Source organism: Acipenser ruthenus, chromosome 29 (genome assembly GCF_902713425.1).
Source record: "Acipenser ruthenus chromosome 29, fAciRut3.2 maternal haplotype, whole genome shotgun sequence".
In the NCBI taxonomy this organism is placed as follows: domain Eukaryota; kingdom Metazoa; phylum Chordata; class Actinopteri; order Acipenseriformes; family Acipenseridae; genus Acipenser; species Acipenser ruthenus.
Genome location: NC_081217.1, coordinates 2,207,336 through 2,230,631, shown reverse-complemented (window position 1 = coordinate 2,230,631; position 23,296 = coordinate 2,207,336). Strand labels below are relative to the sequence as shown.

Here is a 23,296-nt window from a genome sequence, read left to right as displayed (position 1 = left end):
TGAATGGGATTAGATACTGTATCAAATTGGGAAATGCCTCAATAATGTCCCACAAACAGTATATAGACAGAGAGCTGAGCTTTATAACAATATTAAGCACAGTACTGCAATGTTAAATATGATTAACAGTAATATTGGCACACATTCTAACCTCTTAAATAATCAAAAAGGACAAGGATGAGGTTTTAGTATCATATTTTATTAGTATCTGTCATCAGACCTTAAATGCTTGTTTTCAGTGATTTTATAAAGACAAAACTGCTGAAGCACACCGCAGGTTTGAGTCTCTTCAACACAGACAATCCAGCCATATCTCTACAAAAGAGCACAGAGACACAGCACTGCTCCTGGAAAACAGACCCCTGACAGCATCACAACACCTACTTTAGTACTGTTAAAGCTTTCAACTTTATAACAAAAAGAAACAGTCTAGTTATTGTACTGGAACACAAAGGCTAAGCAGAGAACAGATTATTAGTTGAAATAATAGCAACGCTAATGTTTTGGCTTGTTGAGCGTTTTGTTTTCTTCGTATGGCACTGTAGTAACACAGCTGCTTGGTGCCTGCAGTGGTAATGAACGCGTCGTCATGCCTAGGTAATTAAAGGGAGTGTGCTTTGCAGGAATGCTGGGGTAGTACAGGAAATGGTGGAGGAGGGCTTTGTTAATATCCCTGCACTCTGTAGAGAAGTTTTGAAAGACTCCAGTTTACAGCCAAACTCGTGTGAAGGCCACTTTTAATGTGATGTCCAGGGTTTTATAGTCAGTGGACAAAGATCCACCCATTTATATACTGTGTTGTCATTATGGATAGCAGAAATGGTTTTGGTTTAAAAACTTATTAAACCATTCGTCACTGTTTTTAAAGTTATTTTAAAGTGATTCGAATTCCTACATGATGTTTTATGGAACTCTTTCCACAAACATATATATTCTATGTTACACAATTCCATGCACTAGCACATACATACATGGCAAATGAATTTCTCAATAATCATTTCACCCCAGCACCACACAAGGGTTGTAATGAGTTGAACAGCATGTTGTTTATCACCATGCATTACAATAGGGTCAAGTAATAGTCTTCAGCGGTGGAATGAATCTCAAAACAATATATATTTTTAATATACTTAAACATCATGTTCAAAAATACACATTTCCAGAACTTGTTTCCAAAAGTTTCTATATTTTGTAAAATGTCTAGGTTTGATTTATTTTCTTTTTTTCCCCCTTTCTCAGAAGTGGTTGGTGTTTTCAAAGTGTATGCATGACAGATTTAAAAAACTGCACCCTGCAACTACTTTACTGGGTTCTCTTCCCAGCAAACATTTCACAAACTCAGTTCTAAAATGCAACACCTGTGATAGACACATGCTAAGTACAACAAGGTGACCGAAAGGAAGCAAATTACAATGATGTGGAGTCCACAGCCATGAAAACGGCATGGTGTTCACACTGGTGTCCTGGACAGGGCTGAGGCACATTTACAAATGGTAAACACACTGCATTGGGCTCCAGTGCGCTCAATAAACAACCGTGCCAAACCCCAAGACCACAGAGCCAGCACAAACAGTTGTGTTGATTGCAAGGTAGTGTGGATAAGGTATTACAGAGGGACAATCTAGCAGCATGGTGCAATTCCATTCACTACCTCTTTCTGCACATTTCACATTCATATTCCTGCAGCGCGGAGCATTGGGATGGAAGTCTCCTCAATATACAGATTGCAAATTGAAAACAGATACATCAGACTGTGCCTAGGTTCTGTCACCTTACAGGGAGGTGTCCTTTGAATTCACTGTAAGCTGCAGAAGGATTTATGTTCTAGTTTGGGTAATTTGCTCCCTTTGGTTGTTAAAATGAGGCATCCACTTCTGTTAGACAAACAAATAAAAAATAAACACCAAAACTCCATGGGTTACACAGTCCTCTCGGCTGTCTGTACTGAAGACAAGTTCAATCTGGGTATGGACTCTGAAATAAAAAGTCTCACTTGCTAAATAACTCCAGGATCTGAATGTATCAATGTACTTTTGTGATGAATAAGTTCAAACAGAACAGGCTTGATATTATTTACTGACTATTATTTGGGGGGCAGGGAGAGACAGTTTCACATTCCTGCAGTTGAATCTTTGCAGGATTTGAAACAGAAATCCCACACTGTGCAGCCTAACGAAACACACTAATCTGCCGGTGAGAGCGATTTTCTAAACGCTTTACATCTGGTATTGTTATCAGATGGCCTAGCCAGCGCTGGGTACATTAAAGGGTTAAGGTGATTCTACTGCTTCTAATTTCCTGTTTTTCTTCTTTTTTAGTTTATGTTTTTTTGTGCACAACAAGTCTGTTTTTTAATAATTAATTTTGCTGTCTCTTACAGGTTATCCTTCCCCATTTGGATGCAGTCTCAGCCAGGGGGAACACAGGCTGTTCCTTGCGCAGTACAGTCCTTCTTTGTTCAGTCATCTGCAATCCCTCTATCAAGTCCCAAACTCAAGAGCAAGTGAACTTTAACACTGTGCACTAACCAACAGCTAGGTGTTTCAAATGGTCCACTTTAAAACTCCAGGGTTTGCTTCTTATGAAAAACACCCCCTTTGTTTTCAGCTTGAATATATAATACTAAAATGTACAGTACTTGACATTCAAGTGTTGATTTGCCAGAATCATCTGGCAGTTGATGACTCCTTAGTCTGACCGAGAAAGAATCTACGTTAAAGTATTAGAAAGTGATCATGAAACACATACGCATAACTAAAAAAAAAAAAACCAAAAAAAAGAATAAAGTTAAACACAAACTTTCAATCTAAGGAAACTGGCCTTCACATATACTACCTAAATATTTGTACATTCATTTTCCAATGAATTATATGTATTCATCACATCTCTATGTGACAGAGAGATGGCACATAGGTTCAGAAGTCTCATTGCTGTTTTTGTCCCTGGTCTTTCTGCTCAGTCTCCACTTAGTCGTTTGCATCAGGCTTGGATCGTGGAAATAACACTTCTGCACAAAGTGTGCACTGGCTTGTCATCTCTGCATGAGTTCCAGGATCCAAGATCCCACGTGAATGTGTTTGTGTGCAAATCCACACATAAAAACACATCAGAACCAACATGTTCACACACTTACACTTAACATTTCAGCGTTAACTTTCAAAATCAGCAACGTTCAGCAGATTAATACCAGAACGCAGATCCTTTAAAAAAATCATCGGTCATGCTTTACACCTTTCGGTAATAAATAAACCTCCACAGCTTCTCTTTGTGCTCAGTCTAAATGATATCTAATATAGATATGAATCTCTTAAAGATATATTATACATGTACATAAATAAATATAAAACCAGCACAAAGAGGAGCTGTGGGTGACTCGGAGTCGAGTCTGATGAGAGCGAGCCTGTCTCAAGGTCAGGGACGTCATTTGTCAGTGACTGCCGCTGCCATGGGCGTCCTGATGGTGCTCCTGGCCGCCGCGGCTAACTCTTCGATTTCCATGTTCAGTCGTCGGATCACCCACTCCATCGCCTCGCGGCCCTGCAGGAGGGAGGCGCACAGGACACGTTAAGAGAACTCTTGTCTTGTCTCGTTTTGAATTTAGTTCTTAAAAAAAAAAAAAAGGTCTACAAACGCTAATGTAACTGCTGCTCGGGTGTGTAACCACGATGTCTGTCGCTAGTTTTAATAACACTGACCTTGCAGGCATTAGAAGAGATGGTGTTCTCCATGACCCCTTCCAAATAGCTGCTGAGACTGACTCCCTTCACACTGATGATGGCCTCCTGTGTTAGCACAGTCCTGGAAACACAAACACACAATGATACTGCAGTCAAACGGAGAGCCAGGAGTCTCCAGCAACTCGTCAGAGGCAGCAGACGCCTCGAATAAGAGAAATGACTACACTGCCACAAAATGATTTTGATTTTTTATTAAGAAAAGGTTTTCTGTCCCTAAAATAAATGTGTATCATTTTCTCAAATAAAATTAAAACATGAAATCACTTCTTACCTGACTCCAAAAAAATTATTTATTTTAATAGAAGTCTGGTAAGGAATTATTTCTGGTTTTAATAATATTTGTGAAAATAATTTGTCATTTTTTTTTCTTATAACAAACCAAAAAAAAAAAAATTCCTAATAAAGAAAATATTCTTTTTCTGTCAGGTGTAGGTACTACTCTATTTAACAGATGAAAATAACTTTGTTTTAACTTGTTACCATGTTTCTACCCGGACCAGGTATACATGCATTGGGTTTGTACTGTATAACCATTTTAGGAACCCAGAAAAGGACCAGGCTACTAGAAGCACTTATAAAACAAAAAAACTACACACACACACACACACACACAAAAACAAAAACAAAAAGATCAGACTTACTTTTCAGGATCCTGGGGGTGAGGTTTGTAAATCAGCCTCTCATCCACGGACACCAGGTTGGTAAACGTAATCTACAGTGAAGAAAAGGTCAGCTTGATTGCAATCTCTGTTATCTGTGCTGTACAGCTGTGGCTGCATGTATAGAACCTGCATTGGAGGATCCAGACTGCATATTCCTACTGAGGTTCATGTATTCCAGTACGAGTCACAATACAAAGCAATGCATTAACCATACATTTAAAATACACAGCAGTGCTGGTACAGCAGCTTTGGGCCATTTCCATGTGTTAGGAGAATCACATTCCTTGACTTCCACGTAAACAATTATAACATGTATGTCTTTGTATGTTTCTCAAGGCAGCATGACGAAAACAATACGCTTAATTGTGTGATGTTTAAAAAAAAAAAAAAAAAAAAAAAAATGGACCAAAGTACAGTGTGGTGGTACTAATAATATAAAACTAAGAAAAACCATAAGTAAGTAACAGGTAAAAGCATACTCACATTAGTCGACTTCAGTTCAAAAGTATGTTGTGAAGGATCCACCACCGAGTGCTCCTGGACATACGTCCTGGATCTTGTGGCCCCAATAAGCTAAAAAGATATTCAGAATGAGCAAGCGTAAAACCAAGAACGACACACTGATACACACTGTACAAATACTGTACAAACACATCCCCCCGCTCCACACCGTACAAACACATCCCCCCGCTCCACACCGTACAAATACATTACATGGCCCGTTAATTGCGCACAGGTTTCTAATATAAAATCGGACACTGTTTACTGTATTCTCCCAGTTAACACCAATGCTTCAATATATTTCTCGGAACAGGTTGAGAAACCACTGCTTTTCTATGCAAAATAGGGCTTCCTGCTGCTGACAAACACAGGGCAACGACACTGAACTCTCCTGCTGTAGCAACTCAAAAAGCCAAACGGGGCAACGCAACGGGGGCAGCGACTGAATTGCAGGTGAAAGCAGGCTGCTATGACATGTTAGAGGGAGGACTTCCAGTTTACAAATCAGCACACTAGGACAGTGGACAGTTTCATATGGCAAGATGCCTGACTGTTAATAGTCCTATACAGAGCTAAAGGGTAAAGAGAGCATGCAGGGGCTGCTAAATACAGGACCAGTAATAGTGCACCTGAGGAGAGCTGCAATGGGAATTCCAGTCACATGCTGTTCCGTGCCACTGTCCTTGCTATTTAAAGTTCCAGGACACTCAGTATGCAGGCTCCTGCTTTTCCACTCTACAGAACGCCCTGTCCTTCCCCCGAACCTCCCCTCCAACCCTTCCAAACCCAGAAGGACACCAGGGAACCTCTAGCTGACAAATCTACAGCCGTCGTCTGCAAGCACTGTTCAATTTCAAACAGTGCAGACCCGGCTCACAGTTCATCTATTCCATTATAAGTCTGTCTTTCTTTAGTTCTCTTTCATCTGTGTCAACACTACTGCCCTGCAAAAAGATTGAAAAAAATGTGCCATGAACTAACTATTGAAATTCAGCCATTAAGCCTGCCACTGGTCATTCGTCTTGTCCAAGCTTGACAAGCGTCCAAATAGGTTGGCTTGTGCTGGATAAATTCTGCAATTTCATGGTGCTGCACAAAATTCAATTGTCAATTTTTTTAAATGAAAGTTACTAAAGCCTTTTTTTTTTATTCCTAATCACCTGATGCTTCTTAAAAAAAAAAAAAAAACACCTGCCTACAACCTAGGTTAATAAATCTAGGTTTTGAAAAAAATCTGATCAGGTTTGGAGGTTAGATTACCAATAGGAAAAAGGGAGACATTCTATCTCAAGTGAGCCAGACGTGAAGGCGGTCTGATAATATTGAATGCATGGTAGCAACAGTAATATACACATCCCTTGTTGCTTGGGATACGTAACCCTCATGGAGGTTAAATAAATAATAATAACTCTGGCTTGGAAACGGAGTTCAGGTTTACTCACGAGAGCCTCATTAACTCTCTGTCTCAGTGTTGTGCAAGCCTCCGCGTGGGCTCAGCCTCCTGCCTCTCAGCAGTCATGTTACACCACTGCTGTCCCAACGCTCCAATCAAAGTCCTCGTCCAACACGGCTAATAATAAAACTGAGCAGCATACAGGACTGCCAAATCAACATGTGCCAGCAATACTGCCTGTACCCGCTTGTGAATGGATCAAGTAAGAACAAGAGAAGCTATGCACGGGCTCCTGTCCTGAAACCCACATTGCAATTACACTGTATTCAACTGTGTAAACGGCATCAGATCTAGAGACCTCCCAAACTAACCCTTCTTGGATTTTCAACCAGGGATTGGATTTTTTTTACCCCTTAAAATGCAATAACGATACAGAAGAATGAGGTTTGCCAAAGAGCTGGTATACTTTTTTAAGGTGGCACTGTTTTGGCCCTTCCATTCCTTATCTTTGTTCCAAACCTGTTCTGAATTGTTGAATTAAACCTCCACCCAGACCCTGAAGCAGTTCATTATCTCCTGTTGCCTGTCAAACCTGGAGTGGCCCTCCACGACTGTGATTAGACACCCCTGGTTTAGATCAATAAAATAAACCCCTCACTATCTTAAAGACACTCACAGATTTGACAAGGGAGGGGAGCCCCCACTCCGTGCTGAGGAGCCTGCTGCTGTGTAACCTTCCCTGGACATCAATGTGTCTGTCCAGCACATCCACTCCCACTACATTGGGGTTCATGGGGTTCGGGTACTTCTGCATAGCTGCTTTGGTCACAGTGTCCCATGGGTGGCTGCAAAATGAACAATTAAAAAATGTTAATCAAATGAATCATCCTTTAAACACCAAGTCATAGAACAGGGGTCTAAATGCACGTGGCAAAATAAATAAGAAACGATTTCTAGGCTAAAGGGCCTTTCCATGGTATCTGTGAACATCCACACTTGTCAAGGACAAATGACAAACATGCTGTCAAGGATAAATAACAAATACTGTTGAATAACCCTGACTTTTTTTTGGTTTAGTTATCACATCTTTTTCTTAAGATGCCATCTACAGTTTTATCTGTTATAAAATTCCAAAGGAGATGAAAGAAACTGAGATTTAAGATGCAAAACACATTGCGATTCATTTTTCACACTGCAGGGATGAGAGCAAATGCAGTTGTCACTGTATAGCACGCGATGAAGGACAGCTATGGCAGCTACAGAGAGTGCAAGCATGCATAAGGGGGCTGCAGTGACGCAAATCAAAGGTATGTTTGTAGGAGAAAGTTCACAACCAGCCTGGAACTGAAGACTGGTTATGTGATGTAATGTAATGTGAATCTCCTGAGGTCTACAGGGCTCTGCAATGTGCATAGAGTCAGGGAGAGTTGGGCTGCATGGCCTTTGAACATAACAATATTCAGGTTATTAGCAACCAATAGAAGAAATACAGCTTAATATCTGGAACGATAATTTCTCTCTTCAGGAAATAAAATGGAACTATTGCAAAATAAAATGTCATTCAAAGGTTTTGTAGTGCGTTTAACATTTTGCAGATAACAGAGGCCGACAGACATCAACAGTAGGTCAGGACTAACTGGTCAGGCATTTATAACAAGGGAGCCGAAACGCTTCACGTGAAATACACCCCATACCAACAACCTATGCTTTAGCTTAACCTTCATTGTAAGTACTGAAGCAGGATCCTGTTACCTTATGATTAGCAGACATGGTTCAAATAACACATTGTGTCAGTCTGAGTTACACATACCAAAGAAATCTGGTTTTAAAGAAGTAGCTATTTGGGGGGGAAAAAATCCTTATCAGGAAAACTGTCCTGCCTAAATATGCAGACTCCTTTGTACAACACGGTTTTGTTTAACATCCAAGACATTGCTATCAACACAGATAGCAATGTGTGATTAATGAAGGGAGGCTACAGAGCTTCTTGTCCTGAAGGTATCCTATTACACAGGAGAGACGCTTTTCTTTAGGACACCCTGCCCCGACTGAGTCTCATGAATGGCTGTATGCTTTATTAACACAAACGGGTTAGGCAGGTTACAGTCTCTAAATGGCTATTTGTTAGGTTTACCTGTATAATAATATTTAACATTTGAGAGAGAAACATTGAAAAATCACCGATCCGTTTTGAATTAACAAATGGAAAACTGTAATTAGCACATGTGGTAACTGGTATCCTCCTGGATTAAATCCCAAGACAAGTCAATACTCTGACATGGCTACATTGCACTACCAGTGGCAGGTGAACCCTCCCTTCTGCAAAGGGCTGATCTAGGGTCACTTTGGAGAACAAGATTTCACAAAAACAAAGGGAACGCGACTTACAACTCTTAACCCATCAACTGCACAAAACGTGTAACACTAATGAATCTGGCAATTCAAACTAAACTAGCAATCGCAGCATTGATGTATGGTTTCTGGTGTTTTGGTGAAATGCATTGTTATAACAATCTGCAACTGTGCATGTTTCGATCACCCATTATGAAGATTTACACACATGTTCAACTCAACAGAAAATAGGAGGCACTTTTTTACACAGAGAATTGTGAGGGTCTGGAACCAACTCCCCAGTAATGTTGTTGAAGCTGCTTGATGAGATTCTGGGATCAATAAGCTACTAACAACCAAACAAGAAAGATGGGCTGAATGGCCTCCTCGTTTGTAAACTTTCTTATGTTCTTATGTTAACTCAAAATGTCATCTCTAACTTGTATGGTGTCCTCAGGGTGTCAGAAATCAAAGCCCGCCCTTGACCTGAAGGTCACCTAACTTGATCTGCAGAAAAACAGAATTAAGATCCCCATTTGCTAAGAGTTATACTCTGTTTAAAAAGACAACATTGAGCTTGTTATCTATACACTGTGGCCATAGTAAAACATGAAAATCATCATCTTTCAAGGTAACTGGTACTGACTGTACCCTTCCGTTCAAGTTTCCACAGTCACGCACTGTGCCCTCTGCTCTGCCTTGCCTGTCACTCAGGCTGCTTCCTTAGACTTCAGAACACATTGCTGGCCATTGCGTTGTTAAAAACATACTTAACATTACTGGGACGTATGTACTGTGGAAAGCAGTGCTTCAGGCGGAATGCTCTGCTCAAAACAAATAAACACGTTCAGATTCAGATTACACTACCACCGATACTACCAGATAAAGAGATCCGAGTCCCAACAGTATCACCCAGTCTTTTCAAGTCACCGGTACCTAAATATATGTATGTTGTAAAATGCGGATGGATTTTGAAAATTACGGTGTAAGCCGTCTCTGTGACTACGGATGAGACACAGGCAGCTGTAAAGTTGTTTTAATGGTGGTTCAGGAAAACAAAACAGTTCCCAGCCATGATGACTGCTAAATGAAAACGAGCAGTCTCTTAACCGTATTACACAAACCCAGTCTATTCTGTCAACGTAACAGTACTTGCACTTGATCTATATTAATGGACGCACCGCGCCACGGCCTTTTCACTCTAAAGATGGCTGCGGTCTCAATAATTAAAAAAAAAATCCATGAAACGCTCGGATTAGGTATTACTCACTTGAATATGTGCTCTGAAGTCCAGATTTTCATAGTGCTTCTAGTTCCTGCCGACGGTTTAGTCGCTGTAGTTTTCGCTTTGCGGTGGATAAACCAGACGCCGGCTTCCCTGGGAGCTGCTCCGTCAATGAGACCAGCAGGAAGGGCCGGGTTACTATAGCGACATGCTCAGAGCCTGCCTCACGTGAAGAACTACGCACTTCCGCCGGGGCGACTCCACTGGGACACACTGCCAAATAAAGTCAAGTACGTGTCATATTCAACCGCTGCTAGGCAACCACATTGTTTTTATGCGTCAAATAAATAACATTCGCATTATTATTATTATTATTATTATTATTATTATTATTATTATTTAGGATTCCGTGTAAGAAGTCTGCAACCTGTAGATGGGAATTAATTAGGGCTAATACTGTTTTTCAGAATTATAGTTTGGTGCGGAGTTGTTTTTTTTTTTTTTTTTTTTTTGCAAGCCCAGCAAACTGAACTTGTGTGGCTTCAATTTCAGTTCTGCACAGCGCCGCCTTGTGCAACCCAAGAAGCGGGCGGTATTCATAACACACATTAGCATGCACGCCACATTATTTCAACACTAATTCAGCGCCGCGAAAAGGCGCCATTGCGCTTGACTAAATTCTAGCTTAATCTCTGCACTTCTTTCTAGAAAATGAACTAGAACAAGTGCTAAAAAAAATGCAGAATTATATGTCCTATATTTATATAATTAAATAAGAGGATTGCGAGTTCATAAATCTTAAGCCAATTCTTTAATGTATTTCAGAAACTATTACATTACTTACATATTAATAAATATACAGAGACTGCATTAGCCCAAGTACTTGCATTTGTAAAGAAACACGCTCAGCCCCAATAAAATAAAACTGTGATCTCTTAACTGCGAATAGACTGATGGAGGGTAACTGTTCAGAAGTTTATTTCTCTTATCAATTACGTTATCTTAACATTCACTGTGTTAATATATTTCACCAGTGGGCCTTGGACAATAGTGAAACAGACTTCTAAAGTGTTTTTTAAATGTTTAAATTCTGAGAAATCAGCCCAATCCGGCACTCAAAATCAAAACACATCGGCCGGAAAGCTCTCTTGGTATCCCATAACCCCTTGGTGATTTTTCGCGCCAATGAGGGCCGCGGGGGATTGTGGGATAGCATAGGGGGCGCTGGAGGAATCAAGCGGAGCAGTTGATACGGGTTCAATAAAAGTCGAATTAACTCGAATCAAACCAATGCGGGGCGCTAAAAGCGATTCCGATTCCGGATCTGGACCCGAGTCGGGAAAGGATGAGGTGACACAAGTTCGGAAAAGTTTAGATGCGCTGTGCCAAGAGTTGAATATGGACGAGGAGACAGCGGCTGAAGCCTTGCAAAATTTCACAGCGATCTGGGACACATACACTCTGGAGGTACGGGGCAAGCGCTAACCCTCTCATGTCATACAAACACACCTGGAGTCAGATGTGGAAACGGCACAGACAAGGCATTTCACAAACTGAATGTTGTTTAGTTTCGATCATAGTTATAATCTAGCACATTGGAGTATTCTGGTGTACAGTTACCGAGTCCAAACTACAAACAACTACAAAGACCGACACTATACTGGTGTTTCTGTACTGCTAAAACAAACACACAAAAAATCATTTTCGATTCTGATTAAATTATAATGTTAAAATATATATTTAAATCCCCAGTACCCAACAAGCAGTACAGTAAACCTTACTCTGAGATGTTACCTGGGGCGTGTATGTGTTATAACCCGGAGGTCGTTAACCACTGTTTGACTGCCCAGGCTCGCTTGTTTAACATTGAATCAATCACAATTAAAACATGCTTCGGTTTATGTTACAGCCCTTAGTTCTACGTAACACAGAAAAAGACGTCATAGCAACACTGGCATCACCGTCAATGTTTTTAATGATTATATTATACACTGAACAAGTTAATTCATGTCATTATAAATCTGTAATTGTATATTTTGTTTAATGTAAGCGGTTTTGAGATGCTATGCGTGTTTATCGATGTAGTGCTGTCCATCGCTCTGTGTGTTGTTCTAAGTCCAGGCTTTACTGTAAGCATTAGTCGCACAGCAGCCAAACCCGACAAGAAAACGCCACAGTGTTACTGCAACTGTCTTTAAATTCATTAAACTGTGCTTCGCACGAAGAAACGTTGAATTCTGCGTTCTCAATATCTTAATGATAATAACACATGCTATTTAAAGCTTATTTGACACAGAACCAGGGATGCATTGCAGTTTGACCCATTCCAGGTTTTACTACGAGCTTCACTTAGCCAAAGTATAAACTCCTAGCAAAACCAGTAATGGATCAAACTGCTATGCAGCGGGAGTCTTATTTCCGCCCCTGCAGAACAGAATGGCCTTGTTGTGGTAGCGTGTGGGTGCAGATGAAGCCTGTGGATTCATTTATTTTGTGGATTCTCGTACAGGGAGACGTGGTTCACTGGCTGGCCTGCTCGTTGTACACTGCTTGCCGCAGAGGCTCCACTCCTACAGTGGGGAAGGGCATGATGGAGGGGAACTTTGTGTCTCTGACCAGAATTCTGCGCTCTTCAAAATTAAGGTGAGTGAGCGCTGATGCAGTCCCCGGTCTGTAGAGAAAGACTCTATCCACTAAGACTTAGCAGGGGGTAGACATAAGACTCCCATTGCATAGCAGTTTAATCCATGTCTGGTTTTACTATTTAATACAACACACCTGAGCTTGTTACCTATACACTGTAGATAATCAAGCACTTATTAAAACCTGGAATGGGTGAAGCTGCTATGCAGTAGGAGTCTTGTTTCCAGTCCTGGACTTGTCTTGAATTGTTGTTGCCTTATTATAAGTAGCCAAAGTAAACACATATTAATGCCAGCTTTATTAAAGTTTTTGCTATGGTGAAATGTTTGTGTAACTCGCACAGACATCCGTTTCTATTTTAAATAAAGAATATGTATATTTTTTGTGTGTCTAGTTTAATCCAGTTCTTCAATAAGATGAAGAAATGGGCGGACATGTCCAGTTTGTCGCAGGAGTTTCGAGAACGAATTGAGCGCCTGGAGAGAAACTTCGAAGTGTCCACGGTCATTTTTAAGAAGTTTGAGCCGATTTTTCTGGACATGTTTCAAAACCCCCAGGAAGAGCCCCCAAAGATCCCGCGGAGCAGAAAACAGAGGTGATGTCTACTCGTTGGTGTGTTCTTTATCGAGCCAGTGTGAAATGAATTGCCAGGACTCTTAGTCAGATCAGCTACCTGTTGAATTTTAAACAGCATCATCAGGAAGTTCTATAAAGATACATTTTCATTTGATGTAACCTACTGTTTGCTTATCCCGACAGACGCCTTCCCTGCCATGTCAGCGATGTCTTTAAATTCTGCTGGACCCTGTTTGTGTATACGAAAGGTAATGTCAAACGATAGCCGGCAGTGCAGTCCTTGTACACCTTGTGAGCAATATCCCTTCCAAGTGGTAGCACATATTACTGCTGCCTGTGCTTCTCTGCAGGTAACTTCCGCATGATCGGTGATGATTTGGTCAATTCGTATCATCTTCTGCTTTGCTGCCTGGACTTGGTTTTCGGTAACGCGTTGCTGTGTCCGAACAGGAAGGATCTCATCAATCCTCATTTTAAAGGTAAGATTAAAACAAAGACGGGTTTGGAGTTTGTATTTGGGAATTAGAAGAGAGATTCTTTGGCTTGGCACATTTCCTGATCTGTTCCCTTAGATGCACTGACTCCTAGACGTGTCGTGTGCATTCTAGGAACAATAAGCATTGAACACAGTGCTTCCGGTTTTGAGTATGCCCCTCTGCATAGGGTTGGAGTCCATTGTTGTTTTTCAATTACATTTCCAAATCCTTTTTAAAATCAATTCCCAGTCCCATTCCCTTTTAATCGATTCCAACACATCGTTGTTCAAACCCTACACTAACCCTACTGTAGACTTGCATTCACCCAAGCCTGCATTCATACTATTAAGTCAATTAAAATGAAAGCAGCTGAACAATCGCAACAATGATGTCTCTAAAATATAAATTCCATTTTGGAATTGGGGAATTCCTTTTAAAAATGAATTGGAATTGAAAAACAGAGTTCAGGGGGTTTGCTTGTGTTTTGTAGGGTTGCCAGCGGATTACCACAACCCTGACTACACTCCCCCTGAGGAGCCTCCCTGCATCATCGACCGGCTGTGTGAACTGCATGACGGGCTGGTGGTGGAAGCCAAGGGCATAAAGGAGCACTACTTTAAACCCTACATCTGCAAGCTGTTCGAGAGACAGGTAACGGCTTTAACCCTTTCAACACCCAGCAGCCGTACAGAACGATGACCCTGAGATCTCCTGGGCTTTAAAGCTGGTATCCCACTTACTGAGTGTGAATTGTCTGGTGTGATTATCAGTGGATCACTGTCTAAACCTGTCACGTTGGCTCCCACTACAGTATTCTCCCCCACCATTTTATTTCTTAAGTTAATTACTCTGCAGTGTATGTTTTTTTTATTAATTTAACTTTTTTGGTTTAAAAAGACTGCATGTACAGATTTTTAATAGCGACTGTTTTCTGTTTTGTTTTTCAGATTTTAAAAGGAAACGATGAGTTTTTCACAGAAATGTTGGACGTTCTGCATTTCACAGACAACAAGTGAGTGCACGTGTTTCTCTATGTATTTTTCTGAGTTTTGCAGGAATCAAATCCGTCTTCGGTGTTTTAAAGTGAAAGGAACTGGACCTTTTTATTTGTTTATTTGATCTACGAAGCGTTTATTTGTTTTCTTGTCATTCGTGGAATCTTTTAGTGTTTGCACTTCAGTTTGGGCAGGCAGCAGTCTTTTGAAAGCAAGTTATTTTGTAGTGTCATGAAACATCATGCTTTTAAACCAGTGTGTAAACGGGCGGTTTCTTACAGTCTCTTCTTGTGTTTCACGTCTGATTTCAGCAAAGCGGTCAACAAGGAGTATGAAGAGTACGTTCTGACGGTCGGGGATTTCGATGAGAGGGTGTTTTTGGGAGCCGATGCTGATGAGGAGATCGGAACTCCTCGGAAGTCTGCTCTGGAATTCCCTGGAGGGAAGCTGTCTGCGAGGATGCAGGTGGAATGCAACCTTCAGCAGCATTTTGAAAAGGTCCAGAAATGCAGTTTTTTTCTTTCTTGTATTTAAGACATTCAGTTGGATTGGTAGAGAGAGCGTTTTTGATTGATAGCACACCCTTGATATGTGAACACATTTAGTAAATAGGTGCTCAGCATGCAATACATTTCGATCACTAACAAAACATCTGCCAGCAATCGCATGCGGTACTGCTGCTTTTGGCAAAACATTTTTCACCACAGTACTTTAACATCCATGTGTTTATTTTTTCTTTCCCATCAACAGACGCGGTCTTTTGCACCCTCGACTCCATTGACAGGACGCCGGTACCTGAGAGAGAAGGAGACCATGGTGACGCCCGTTTCCTCGGCAACACAGAGTGTCAGCCGCTTGCAAAGCATGGTGCTGGGGCTGAAGAACGCTCCCAGCGAGCAGCTGCTGCAGATCTTCAGGTGAGCGCCAGGGCGGGGTCTTCTAGCAGCGCATACAGTAAATACATGAACAGCTTATTCCACTGAGCCTCCCAGTGTGTGTCTGCTAACCGGGGGGTGCTGTGGTGTTGTTCAATGTGTTTGTTTGTTTATTTTAGCTCTTGTTCCCGGGACCCCAGCAAAACCATTTTAAACAGAGTAAAGAGCCTGGGAGAGACTTTCCGTCAACACTATACAAAAGACACAGACGAGCAGCCCGGCTCTCATATGGGTGAGCAAACAGGCACGCTGTCTATCTATAACATTGAGCCTGCAGTATGTTGTAGGTTTGGACTGGGGGAGAGATTGGGCTTGCCAGCAGGGATGAAGCATGCTGCAGTCCAGTGTAACTGTAAATGACTGATTCACACCAAGCTTGTGGTTGAGTACTTCTCTGTCTGCTCTCATTTTGAACGGGTCAGTTACTGGGCATCTAACTAAATGGTTCTCGTTTTCCTTCAGACTTTGCTGACAACAGATTGAAGCTAGCCGAGATCCTTTATTATAAAATTCTTGAGAATGTCATGGCGCAGGAAACCCGAAGACTGCATGGAAAAGACATGGCAGTGAGTACTGCTCTTTAACTTCTTTCTGTGTGCAAAGACCAGTCTGCATGCTGGGCTGTGCCGTTTGTTTGTTTGTTGTTTCAGTCTGTGAGGCAGTTGATGCAGTGCTGTGCTTTTGAGGAGGTCATTATTGGTGTTTTGTTTTGCAGGTGTTGCTGGAGCAGGATATATTTCACCACTCTCTGCTGGCTTGCTGTCTGGAGGTTGTCCTTTTTGCATACAGCTCTCAGCGCACTTTCCCCTGGATCATCAATGTCTTCAAGCTCAGACCTTTCTACTTCTATAAGGTATGATGTAACTGGGTGTGAATGGAGACCTTTCTCTTTCTCCTTTTTAAAGCGGTGAACTCAATAGGGTACGTGAAGTGTCCGCATTGCATTACAAAGTGTAGCATTATTTATACACCCAGTGACTGTGATAGGATGAACTACAGGAGGAATTCCACCTTGTTACACAGACGAAGGCACTAGGAAATGGTCTGCCTGACTTCCTGATACACCTGGCATGCTCCTGGGACCCTGGTAAATGTTGACCCCTTGGAGACTCCTGTTTAAGAATGCCCCCCTCCTCTGGACAGGTTATAGAGGTTGTGATCCGATCCGAGGAGGGGCTGTCCCGGGACATGGTGAAGCATCTGAACAGCATCGAGGAGCAGATCCTGGAGAGCCGTGCCTGGAGCCAGGACTCTGCGCTGTGGGAGTGTCTGAGAGCGGCACAGAACAAAGTGCCTACCTGTGAGGAGGTGAGTGACTCCGAAAAAAAAACTACCAAGCAGACCAGCAGGTAATGCATTACATGTATCCATTTGTAAAATGAATATGAGATACAGGCTGCAAACTTTTCAGTGAAAGCTCTCAGAATTCACATCATCATTTAGTTTAGTGTAAGAAATGACTGCAAACAAACTTTGTCATTCAGCACAGGACTGGTTATTGAGGCGCCATCTGGTGGATTTTGTTGGTATTGCTTAAAGCTGCTGTGTGTGTGCTGAATGTGTTAGCTTAACAAGCAATACAATTGGAACTAATTTAAAGCAACTGTGAAGCCAGAGTAATCCTTGAAATAGTATAAAAATGTTCTATTTCCTCTACAGACAGACATACCATTGTGTCTTGACTGATCTTCAGGAGCCCTGGCGAGGTGTCTTTCTAATCGCTGACCTAGAAATGTGTCACGTGAAGTGATGCCTGCATAATGTGTGTTTTTATTTTATTTTTTTATTATTATTATTCTTGCAGGTGACCTTTCCTAGCAATTTTGAAAGTGGAAACGGCAGCGGGGGTCTGTCTCACCTGCCCATGGCGCCCCTTTCTCCAGTCATTCACCCTCGTCTTAAAGAAGTGCGGACCGACCTGGGTGGGAGCGTGAGACGAGGTAAGGAAGGATGTCAGCTGCCTGTTCAGCAAGGCCAGCATTTACCTCAATACCCATAACCTCTTCAGAGATGTTTTTAATGGTGATTTATTCGTTTATTTCTATTCCAGATGTCCCGCCTTCACCCATTTCGGTGCACGATCGCTACAGCTCCCCAATGGCTGGCAGTGCCAAGAGGCGTCTGTTTGGAGAGGACCCCTCCTCGGGATACCCGGTGAGCAAGATCTCCTTCTCTCAGGGGGGGGCGCTGAAGATCATCCACACCCCCTCCTCCCCCAGAGACGCTGCCCCTCTCCCCCCTGGGTGCACGCTGGTCACTATGGCAACAGCGACAGTAACCACGACGAATGGGCAGAAGGTCATGATACCTGTGAAAGGTAAGGGCTTGTTTTCTTAGTCACTTTCAGCATCGGACAGCAGAGCTCTGCTTGAGTCTGTTCATGCAAGATAAAGTGATTCTAACAATCTCGGGTACATCTATCAAGGCACACCACTGTGAATTGCACCACTATTTGTGGAGGAAAAATAAAACTGATGTTCGGTAACTAGTAACACATAAGTGACACACTTTGAGTCCTTTTTAAATTAACATTCTGTGTTTTGCTTTGTATGAGCAAAAGTTTTATTATGTAAACAAATGGTGCAAATTGGGTCTGTTACAAGGATGGAAATAAGACTCCTATTGCATAGCAGTTTCACCCATTCCAGGTTTTACTACGAGCTTGATTAGCCACAAGGTATAGGTAACAAGCTCAGCTATGTCTTAATAAACTCATAGTAAAAGCAGGGTCAAACTGCTCTGCAGTGGGAGTCTGATTTCCATCCCTGCATTATATCTGACATGCTTTTCACAGGTGTGGCGAATGAGACAGGGGGCATCACCTTTATACCCGTGGGGGTGAACGCTGCTGACCAGCAGAAAGGTGTTGATAGCAGCAGCCCGACCCCGCTCTCTGCTCAAGCACTGCTCGGCACGTCTCCGACACGCTCTCGTGGGGCCGCAGCGCAAGAGGCTCAGCCAGCGTCCAGCAAGCCCAAGAAGACTGGCTCTCTGGCGCTGTTCTTCAGAAAGGTAAAGCAGAGAAACTTATAACAAGGCGCTTAATCTTAACAAACATGCCCACGTCTTCCTGTACCTGGCACAACAAGCCATTGCAGTGGTCACACTGGCATTGCAGTAGGGAATAAAGCCTATATATTTCTGGGTGGTTCCACAGTCCCTGATTAATGCCAGTCTTGGACTATCTGATGTTATTTAAGGTATCTTAGATTAGTGCTGAAACCAGCAGTTAAGAGATTAATAAACAGTAGAATATTGCTATATCGGTTTTGTGTGTGTTGTTTTTTATTATGTGTTTAATTGCCCTGTACAGGTTTATCACTTGGCGAGTGTGCGGCTGAGGGACCTGTGTCTGAAGCTGGATATGTCTTCAGAGTTAAGAAGGAAGATCTGGACCTGCTTTGAGTTCTCCCTCGTCCACTGCACTGACCTAATGAAGGACAGACACCTGGACCAGTTACTGCTCTGTGCTGTCTACATACTGGCAAAGGTAATTTGAGATGCAACGCAGAGCCGAGACCCATGTTTCAATATCTGTCTCTTCAGATCTGCAGTCCTTATATGTTTTGGATGCTGCTGTTTCCATGGCAGGCTCTTCTCCTTTTAATAAACACTCCAGTGATTCACCTTCTTGCTGCATTGTGTGGATTTAAATTGTCCTCCTTTTTTTTCTCAATTGATTTGTTCTGTTGCTGATTACATCAATAAGGACATGAGTTCTCTGTCCTCAGGTCACAAAAGAAGAGCGATCATTCCAGGATATAATGAAATGTTACCGGAGTCAGCCACAGGCCACCAGTCACGTAAGTGCTTGATCCTTGTTCCACTGTCCAGAGCCTTCTGTTGCTCCCGGACTGTTTGTCCCAATAACCCTTTACATGCATGACTTGCATTCAATAAAGTGTAAGAAGTGATTTTATAAAGAAACGGAGAGTGCAATACAACATAACATTGAGTCAGTATTGCTTTACAAAAATCTCCACCTAAGACTCTTTTTTTTTGTTCCAAATGCAAAGAAATAAATCTTTAAAAAGAGGTGTTTTATAGCACACACAAACTTGGGATCTTGGAAAAACGTGCAGTAACCAATTATCACATTCTTTCATGGGTTGATGGGTTGAGTTGCTGCTGTAAGCATCAGTGTTACTGTTTATTTGCGAGGATGCTTCTGAAACAGCTTCCTGCTCGTTAATTAAAGCTATAACTGTACAAGCTATTAGAGACCAGTACATATGAATATGTGAGTCCCCCACTGCATGAAATATACAGGGCTGTACACAGAGGGTTAAGTTACATGGGTTTGTCTCTTGCGTTTTTGTTCGTCATCTTAATTGGTGTTCACAATTCACATTACACATAATGTTCTGCACAGCACAGAGATAATGGGGAGAACTAGCTTGCCTGTAATTACTGTGTTTTGAAAGGATAGCTGCTGCACTTCAGCAGGAGGCAGCAATTAAGTTATGCAGAGGTAGGCTTTACTCCATAAAGACAAACGCTGATAGCCTCCACTGTAAGTGGGTTTGTCAAAAGACTACCCCTGGGAGACTTGAAAGAAATAATGCTGCTCAAAATGAACTGAAAGGAGAGCTCTTGTCGGAGGTTAACCCTGGCTGTGCTGCTGTCTGCCTCCTTCAGGTGTATAGGAGCGTTCTGTTGAAGAAAGCAGCCAAACAGCCACAGCCTGATGCCAACAATGCTGAGGGGCATGAAGAGACGATGGAGTGTGGTATGAAGTTCAATTGTCAATCCCAGCTTAGAAAAAACAAAAAGTAAACGATGTCTGTCCTTGGCAGCAGGGTTTTTACTTTGATTTTAGAATTTTTTTTTTTTATGTGTAGCTTAAGGTTTTTATTTGTGTTGTATGAAGGGTAAATGTATATCATTTTTTTATTAGAAGTTGAAAGTAAAGAAGGTTCCCCGACAGACAATCACACTGATCCAGCAGATGACAGAGGCGACCTCATCCAATTCTACAATTCAGTATACGTGCTGCGAATGAAATCGTTTGCATTGAAGTACGCCATCACTAACCTGGACCATAGGGTATGTAAACGTTCATGTATAAAAAATAGAAGTAAATCCTAGAGGTGATAGAAACTTCATTGGGTCATCCTTGTTCTATTTACTGCTCAGTAAGGTCACATGAACAGAACTTCAGCAGCTGAACAGTGAAGTGTAATGAAATGGTTTTGTGTGATTTTAATTTTTCCCTTTCCTTGTGTAGATGGAGGCTCCCCCCTTGTCTCCGTTCCCATCTGTTAAATCCCTCCCTCTGTCTCCTCGCCGTATATCACAGAGACACTCTATCTATGTGTCTCCACACAAGAATGGGTCCTGTCTCACCCCCGTCTCTGCCATGACCTACAGGTTTAACGGGAGCCCTTCAAAGGTAAGAGCAGCAGAACTGGCAAACCCCACTATCCTGAGAAATAAGGGTTTACTTTCTTACACGCCGTATGTCTCTGCCGATGATTTGCAACATTGAAAACAAACCCTTTTTATTTCTGTTTTGCAGGATCTGCGAGATATCAACAACATGATCAAGCAGGGAGAGCGGATGAGCAAGAAGCGAGCTTTTACTATGGACAGCGACTCTGAATCGCCGGCTAAACGGCTGTGTCAGGAAAGCGACGATGTCCTGCTGAAGCGGCTGCAGGATGTTGTGAGCGAGAGGGCCAATCACTGAAGCCGGGCCTCCAGTTCTGTGTCGCAGCTCACGGGTCACGGTGATCCAGATGGAGAGTTGATTATCTGAAGAAACAAACCGGGACCTGCTCCGCTGAATCGAGGGAAACCAAGGAGCACAAGTTCTGGAAGGCCCGGTGTCTTTGTCATTGCTGCCGCATGCATAGAAAATACAGTAGAGCTCTGGAGATGGTTTCAGGCAGTACATCGCTTTGGATAATGAACTCTGCTCAAGTGGAAACATGCCGAGGTTAAAGGATAGCCTGAACCCTCTTTTTGAATCCCTGCTAGACTTTTTTTGTACATTTACTTGCATTGGGTGTCATACACCCAAAAACAACAGAACAAGCCGTTTTACAAATCCTATAATATATATATTTTTTAATGAGATACTTGGCTAGAACTATATTTTTATATATAGTTGTTCCTAACTGCCCCCCCCTTTCTCAGATTCTCAGACCCTGGTAGTTCTTTATATGGTACAGTCCTTTCCAGTGGCTGGTACGCTCAAACCAGACTATTAAAAAGTACAGCTCTATTAGGAAGCCAGTGTCCCACTGCTGTGTACTGGGGTTTGCAAAAGCATGCATGCAGTATTCTGTGAGGATCCCCTGTGGTGTGTGTGGGGTGCTAGCTGTACAGCTGTCCCAGAGGCGAGTACAGTGTTGTGTTTCAAAGCTGTTTGTTCTTGCTGTTGAAATGAGAGATGGTGCTGTTTAATGTGTAGTGTCTACACATCTGTTTGAACTGAAATAGGTTTTCTCTTCTGTGGTTTTAGTAAACGCTTTGATCTTCAACTTCTTTTTTTTTTTGTAGGACGTTGGCCTGTCCGCTTGCCCTTTGCCTTTGTCCATTGCAGTTTAAAGGAGTACTGGTTGCAGTGCCTACAGAGTTATTAGCCAGGTGAATTGCAACCCTTCTGTATCCATCAGCCAGCTTGCTTTATGGTTACAGCCTAGCGTTTGCTATAGTGAGCGAAGTAGCTCTCTTTCTCTGAAAATCACCTTTTGCAACGCAGCAGCGCTGACTGTAAAATGAAAAACGGCTTGCTTTGCGGTTTGCGTGTCAGGCTGAATTAGTTGTGCAAGGTCTCGGGGCATTTTGTATTACAGAGTCCTGTCCTGTACCAAGCTGTAGGGCAAAAGTATTTATTTGAGTTGTGTTCAGTTGGTGCTGTTTGGAATCAAACATTAAACACCAACATTATGAACCACGGAAGACTGAATCAGAGGGGGAGGCTTGAAATAAGGTTTGTTATTGGCTGGGTGAACTAGGCTTTCCAGGGTTCAGATTCCACTTTACCCACATTGGATGTTAAACGAGAGACAATGTACAGTCTGCCAGTGCCCTGAAGTGTATATTACTCAAGATTCTTTGTAATATTTCAAATTTTGGCTTTTTTGTGTTTGTTATATTAAATCAAGTCTACCCAAAAAATGTCCTCCTTTTAATTTAGTTTCTTCAGCACACTTTTCCATGTGTGTATTTTCTTCTCGGTGTGGGGTGAAGAAGTTGGAGAACATGTCATTCTTAACTGTGATGTGCTCATTACCACTGTTAAGGGCTGAAATTAGTCCAGCAATTCCTCCACTGTGAGACTCTGCCAGCCCTTTAAAGAGTTATTAATGGGTAACTATTCCCCAGGAGCGGCAGTAGCACTGTGATTGCCAAGCTCCGTCTTTCAGACAGTTGAACAATGCAGTTTTTAATGTTGGAGTCAATATTGAACTTTGTATGGTGCAAACAAACTGTAAACACTAGATACAACGCACCCAGGATGCTAGACAGCAGGGCTACATATATATATATATAATCGGGGAACTAGTGAACACATTGTATATCGTTCTTATGTTTTATTTTAAGAACAATGACAGACCCATTTTAATCTCACTTGTACAAGACTTGTAACCCTTTTCCACACCAGTAGATGGCGCTAGTAGTATGCAGGACTCTCCAGACGAGTGTGCTTCCAGATCTTGGTTTGCCAGTTACCAGCCAGTCGTATCACAAGCCTTTTCCCTGCAGATTCACCATAGAGAACAATATCCTCATGCTTTAAAATGACATCAGTTACTACTATGGAATCGGATGCAATATGCTTGATAACATGTGGGGATCCCACCTGAAACTTTAA

General features: G+C 42.1%; 2 protein-coding genes across 2 annotated transcripts; one reads left to right on the top strand and one right to left on the bottom strand.

Moving 5' to 3' along the window:
- Positions 1-178: 178 nt before the first annotated feature.
- LOC117430568 (PRELI domain containing protein 3B-like) lies at positions 179-10,067 on the bottom strand. The gene is made up of 6 exons (XM_034050735.3): positions 9,895-10,067; positions 6,970-7,138; positions 4,883-4,972; positions 4,379-4,449; positions 3,696-3,798; positions 179-3,537 (listed from the first exon to the last, which is right to left on the bottom strand). Exons 1-6 carry the CDS (start codon positions 9,924-9,926, stop codon positions 3,421-3,423), a joined length of 582 nt encoding a protein of 193 aa, XP_033906626.1. The 5' UTR covers positions 9,927-10,067; the 3' UTR covers positions 179-3,420.
- Positions 10,068-10,995: 928 nt separating this feature from the next.
- Positions 10,996-22,631, top strand: LOC117434860 (retinoblastoma-like protein 1). Its single transcript, XM_059003529.1, has 22 exons — positions 10,996-11,316; positions 12,359-12,492; positions 12,887-13,087; positions 13,252-13,316; positions 13,419-13,547; positions 14,035-14,195; positions 14,492-14,556; positions 14,851-15,037; positions 15,290-15,456; positions 15,594-15,706; positions 15,937-16,040; positions 16,190-16,327; positions 16,618-16,782; positions 17,279-17,414; positions 17,525-17,791; positions 18,269-18,486; positions 18,788-18,964; positions 19,206-19,277; positions 20,113-20,203; positions 20,372-20,520; positions 20,702-20,866; positions 20,993-22,631. The coding sequence occupies exons 1-22, from the start codon at positions 11,140-11,142 to the stop codon at positions 21,161-21,163; spliced, it is 3,252 nt and encodes a 1,083-aa protein (XP_058859512.1). The 5' UTR covers positions 10,996-11,139; the 3' UTR covers positions 21,164-22,631.
- The last annotated feature ends 665 nt before the right edge of the window (positions 22,632-23,296 follow it).

Coding starts and splice junctions, on each gene's coding strand:
- LOC117430568 (XM_034050735.3), bottom strand. CDS start 9,926: ATGAAAATCTGGACTTCAGAGCACATATTCAA. Junction 4,973..6,969: donor TCCCCTCCCTTGTCAAATCT/GTGAGTGTCTTT, acceptor ATATCTTTTTAG/CTTATTGGGGCCACAAGATC. Junction 3,799..4,378: donor CACCCCCAGGATCCTGAAAA/GTAAGTCTGATC, acceptor TTGTGTTTCCAG/GACTGTGCTAACACAGGAGG.
- LOC117434860 (XM_059003529.1), top strand. CDS start 11,140: ATGCGGGGCGCTAAAAGCGATTCCGATTCCGGATCTGGACCCGAGTCG. Junction 16,783..17,278: donor AAGTGCCTACCTGTGAGGAG/GTGAGTGACTCC, acceptor TTATTCTTGCAG/GTGACCTTTCCTAGCAATTT. Junction 19,278..20,112: donor AGCCACAGGCCACCAGTCAC/GTAAGTGCTTGA, acceptor TGCCTCCTTCAG/GTGTATAGGAGCGTTCTGTT.